Source organism: Lissotriton vulgaris, chromosome 7 (assembly GCF_964263255.1).
Source record: "Lissotriton vulgaris chromosome 7, aLisVul1.2, whole genome shotgun sequence".
NCBI lineage: Eukaryota > Metazoa > Chordata > Amphibia > Caudata > Salamandridae > Lissotriton > Lissotriton vulgaris.
This window is the reverse complement of record NC_141695.1, coordinates 1,309,197,678-1,309,203,337: the sequence shown is the minus strand read 5'-3', so window position 1 is coordinate 1,309,203,337 and position 5,660 is coordinate 1,309,197,678. Positions and strand designations below refer to the sequence as shown.

Below are 5,660 nucleotides of genomic sequence, written 5' to 3'. Positions count from 1 at the left end.
GACTTTAATGTGGTCACCTGCTTTTCAAACCTATATCACGCTCCAAAAAGTGTGTATTCTCCATTCACCTTCATGGTATCAGCCTCTTAAATTATATATATATATATATATATATATATATATCTTGGTTTGAATGGCATTTGTGGAGCTAAGGACATTTTATCTTTGTTTATTGTTTAATAAAACGATTATTGATCCCCATGTCCTCTACCCTGCTTGGTCCACCTCTGGTTTTGTACATCTTCTGTCACTGATGGGTACGCCCGTCGCGACAGAGTTAACACCCACCCTCCATCCATGCTGAGTCGGTTATAGGACAGCCAGAAAGGAGGCAGAACCTGTCTGGAGAGAATTGCTCTTTTCAACTGATTCTGCAGACTGCCGGTGGACCATTAACTTTAAATTGAGCCTACGTTGTCCCCACAAAACCTCATTTGAATAAAGAAAGAAGTTCACATAGACAAAAGGAAAACAGATTTATAAAATGAAAATAAAACACAAATTGTAAAATTAATTTAGTAAAATTAGTGGCCTGAGGTATTCCGGTTGAGGTTCACCTGCCTTGTTTTCTGCAGGAGAGCTGGGAATGAATGCATCAGATACCAGACCCTGAACGAATGAGGGGGGAGGGACTATGTGAGGCAAATAATTCATTCAGGCTAGTTCAGCTACATCTTCAAGTGGCTGACATGCCATTAATTCATCCAAAGAGAGAAGTTCCACGGAGATGAGAAAGTGCTAATAGGTGTACAGCACGTAATGTAATTACTTGGACTATCAGTGAAGAAGCAAAGCACACAGGACACCTTTGGGTAGAAGGACACTGGATCTCTTTATTGATGTCATATTTCCACAATTCTTGATGAAACCTCTTCTCATACTATCTGCAGTCACAAACAGCTGCAAATGTACCGCTGTCCACAGGCTTCCACCCAAAGGCTAACAAATGTGCCCACAGACCTCCAGCCACAAACTGTGCATTCACAGACTGCTGATGACAGCCTACAGCTTACAAACCACTAGCCACAGATTTCCATCTGAAGACCACAACAGCAGCAAAAGTCTGGCATCTAGATCTCCACCCACAGACCTGCCCCTCAAGTCTTCACACAGAGTGCCCTCTAGTGGTAGTGTTTGGACAGAGCAATGCAGGACACTGCCAGGAACTTCTCCCAGGCCGCGTGCACCTCAGGGGTGAAGGCGGCTCCCAGCTTGCGGGCCAAGGCGATCACCAGGCAGTTTCCAAGGAGCTGAGAAGGGAAGCAAAAGGGAATGTTAGTGATGATGTCACAGGCAGAGAAAACCTAGAATCAGTGCCGAGGTTAGAATTAATAATACATGAGATTTTAGAGAGAATTGTTATTCATCAGTAAGAAGGCTAGACGGAGGCCAGGGCCTAACTCAGAACAAAAAGCAAGTGTGGTAAGTTTTGTCAGACCAGTTCCCATAACGGAATCTAGTGAGCAAGCACAGGTAGTGAGCCTGGCCTCTGCACGGTGGGTGTCTGGGCGGATCTCCCCTCAAGAGAGGTCTGCAAAAATGGCAAATATGGTATGTTTTACAACACATTTTTCATTATGGAACATTGTCCAATCACTAAATGGATGGATGGAGATTGGAGACAGGGCTGCATGGCACAGTGAAGGAATACGTGGATTGGTAGAAGTGAGTGGCTGAATTAATACAAGATTGGATGACACTTAATACAGATTTTTAGCTAGGTGGAGCAAATGGTCTCAATGGAATGACCTAGAGTGAGTGCTCTGGTTTTCATTTTAGCTTCTGCATTAAAACATCCCCTTCGTCAAACACTGCCACCACCAATCCTTATGAAACATGCGTAGCCCAGGCGTATTTAACATAGTGCACCGATTTAGTGCCTCAAAAAAATTACAAACAAAGCATTAAGGTTTGATCTAAAACAGAGGAAAGAATGTGATAGCCATGTAAATGATGAACTGCACACCGTGAGACCAGTACATTTTCCATCAATCCTAGCTTTCACTTGACCACAATGTGTGATCCTAGACAAATACTTTTTTCACAGTGCCTCCTTTGCCTTCATCATCACATGAGATCATCTTGCAGTACATGAGTTTGGGGTGCAATCTGTACAAAAGCAAAAGGCTATACTTTTACTCTATCTATAGTAATACTCTAGTCCATCTATAGGGGGCAAATAACAGGTGGCTTTCCTCTTGATTCAGCAACAGCATCAGGCAGTGGTGGTGGGTACAGGATTTTTTTCTAAATTAATGATCAGAATCTGTCATTTCTAACAATTGCCTTTCAATGCAAATGTATAATTTAATTTACTAAACTGAAACGTGTTGCAAATATCACATTATAACAAAATACACTGCTATGAATTTTGAAGAGTCTTCATCCTATATGTAGTGCATTCTCTGAGCCAAACTACAGCAAAACTCAAAAACACCCTCCCCTTCCAAACCATGAAGGTCAGCCGTGCTTTTGGGAAACTACATGAGACAGGAACAACCCAATTGCAAAAACAAATGGTTTTGAAGCATACTTTAAAATCGTTTGTCTTGCATTATTTTCCATGTGGGGAATAGCTGCAGGTAGGACATGCTACTGCGCCATTTACAGCAACAAAACCTTACCCACCAGCAGTGATACCCCCAGTCTACCCGCCCACTGGCCCAGAGGAGCACCAGCCCAGGCTTGACACAGGCTGAGCTATCTGTGCAAGCCAAAGGCACAGCGCGTGTTCTGCCTCGGTGGTTATGCCCCTGAAGAGTGTTCTCTCACCCTCCTGTTCCCGTCTCGATACCCAGCTCTCTCATTCTCTTTCACTCTCTTTTCTGCCCGCCTGCCATGCCTTTATCGCTCACTATGCCCAGTGGTTGCAGGTGAGGGGCACCGGCGACGATTTTTGAGGGCCAGCACTTATTTTCTTCAACAGACCATCCAGAAAAAACACAAAAGTCAGAAAGAAAGGGGAAGGGAAAACAGTGAGGAAAGGAGACGGTAGAGATGAAAAAGAACATGTAAGATTGTGATAAAGGGGCAAGAAGTGTCTGTGGATTTAAGAGCCACGAGGAGGAACTAAGACTGTGCAGACTTGTTATTCGGCACGCGGCCTTCTGATAGCGCCGGCCGGGGCCTTCCGAGGAAAACCTTGATCCACGGCACTTATTCTTTCACATATTAAGCACTGCCTCTGCCTCTCTTTCAATTGTTCCGCTTCCCTGTCGCTGAATTTCAGTTCTTCCCCTTCACATTCTCAACCTGCTCCTTAAATACACAACTTCTTCCTTTGGTCCGACCTCTGAATGATGCTTTTTTCTCCTTCGAATTCAGCCCAAACAAAAGTCAGTTCTGGTGGCTATTCTGTCCTTTTAGATATTGGAAAGAGAAGTTCTCTCTCTTCCTCGGGTGCCCTCTGTCAATAGGAGGTCAGACACCGCAAGGCCCAGCAGTCACATTACAGAGCGATTTTCTACTTACCCGGAAGTTCTGAGGATCCACGTGCAGGGTGTCCGCGTGCAGCTCGCTCAGTTTGGACAACGTGCCCTTGATGTCATCGAGGTGGTGGACGGCTCCTCCCAGGGCGGACAGGACCTTCTTGCCATGGGCGGCCACCTTGGCGTTGCCAGCGATGGCGGCCGCGCTGGAGAGGGACCCGAAGTTGCTGAAATACCTCTGGGTCCAGGGGAAGACGACCAGCACCCTAAGGGAGCAGAGACAACAACGGTGACAACATTTGGCTCACTCTGAGTACTTCTGTTATTCAGTCTTTTTAAATAATAAAAACGCATGAACTGAAAACACTTGCAGAAATGTCCAGTGGCTAAAAATAAAGTGAAAAAACAAATGTAAGAACTGTGGTACAAGGAGACTTCAAATCGCTGTACTTGCTCTGATTCTAAAGAGGGTCCAAGTTCTAAAACTTCAAGGTCTAATTTAGAGGTGGGCAATCATGTGGCATCCCATAACAATTGATGGCTGTTTCATCCGCCCCCCTCGGTTCTCCCTCTCTTTTAGAGGTCAGGAGAAGAAGGATTAGCTGTCATTTCCACTGGTGGTAAATCGATGCAGGTATGGCATGTGGCAGTATAGCATCAGAGGGGCTTTTAAGTCCATTTAAGAGCGACCCCTCTGACGTCATTTTGTCAGTGTTTCCAGAACTTTTACATAAACCATAACGGTTCCAGACAGAAAAAGTCCTTCAATGTCACCCACATGCTGAGAAGTGCACGTGGGTGGTATTCAGTCTGTCACTTCTGAAGATCGATCAAGCTATAAGAGCCTGCTTTAGGAAATGACATCAGAGCGTAAAGTGCCACCATGCTGGCAAGGCATTGTGGGCCTGCCGTCACTGTGGGGCCGGTTCACAACCTGCTGGAACACCCGCAATGGATAAATGCAGCAGGGCGGTCCTTCCATGAGTGTGGGACCCCCACCACGAATGCGGAGCCTGCCCCACGGGTGTGGAGGCTCTTTGTGAATCGTACCCTTTTTTTTAAATTTTATTTACTTATATATATAAACACAGGTAGAGGGCACAAAAACAAAAAAGCAAGAACAATAAATACCATTTCAAATAAATAATTTCATCATCTTACTAAAAGCCTTTTATCCCAAGAAGATTTGGTATTACAAAGTTAAGAAAGAACCAAGTCCTAAAAATGGCCCTGTGTGTTTTTGAAGAGGTTCCTGCCACGGAGACTGAAGCCCTTTGATGGGAAAAATTTCCGCACAAACGGGAGATAAGTCTGAATACGGTCACTTACTATTGCCACAGCTGTTGGGCGGCCGGTCAGACGAACTCAGAGTATCCCCTATAGTCTCACCCGCGTGAATACTTTGTGGTCTACCATAAAGTATTCTGTGTATTGATAATCAGCAGATCCTGCTAGTTTCTGCACTTTGCATGATTAAAGTCGGGGGACTTTTCCATTTGGATGTCTGAGGGGAGGATAGATTATTGTAGCAAATTGAATAGGTGGTAATGGATACCTCTGCATTTGAGCTACACTAACCGAACAGAGAAGAGGAAAATGAAAATAAATGAAAGCCCAAGAATGGCAAAGAGCAGTGGTCCAAGGTGAAGACCAACACATTCATTTGAAACTGATTATGAAAAGGAAAGGTGGTAAACATTGGGAAAGTAGTGCAAGAGGTAGACAATCAGGATGAACAAAATGGATGAGGTAACATTTGGCTTTAAATACCTGGCCAGGGTTTCTTGTCCATCAGCCGCAACATCAACTTGGCTCCACACAGAGGTGATGGCTGCCTTCTCTTCTGCTGTCCACTGAACCATGGTTGCTGTTGGTGGTGGGTGGCTGCACAGTTCACTGAGTAAGATTATGCTCCAGGAAGTTGCTTCTGCAAGAAACGTCTCAGACCCTCTGAGATTTATAGGGACAGCAGCCAGGTCCCACCCATAGAGTTCACTCTGCTGAGTCAGGCCGCCCTTCTTATCTCAGCTGGCAGACGGCACCAGACCTCTCCTGGGGCCCTTTCTGACGTTTGCTTCCTTTTGTAACCACTTAACCTTTACGTAACACATTTTCAACTCCCAGGTCACTCTGGAATGCAACATCTCAAGGTGAAACTTCTTCTACATTTAGTGGTGATCCTTTTTGCCGAGAGAGGCCTAAAAGTGGAGCCTGAAACCACATCTGCTGCCC

The 5,660-nt window shown here is 45.1% G+C and overlaps 1 protein-coding gene across 1 annotated transcript; it reads right to left on the bottom strand.

Annotated features, from left to right (window-relative positions):
• Window positions 1-813: 813 nt before the first annotated feature.
• LOC147703567 (hemoglobin subunit beta-3-like) lies at window positions 814-5,305 on the bottom strand. Its single transcript, XM_086931914.1, has 3 exons — window positions 5,199-5,305; window positions 3,472-3,694; window positions 814-1,250 (listed from the first exon to the last, which is right to left on the bottom strand). The coding sequence occupies exons 1-3, from the start codon at window positions 5,288-5,290 to the stop codon at window positions 1,122-1,124; spliced, it is 444 nt and encodes a 147-aa protein (XP_086788040.1). The 5' UTR covers window positions 5,291-5,305; the 3' UTR covers window positions 814-1,121.
• Window positions 5,306-5,660: the final 355 nt, after the last annotated feature.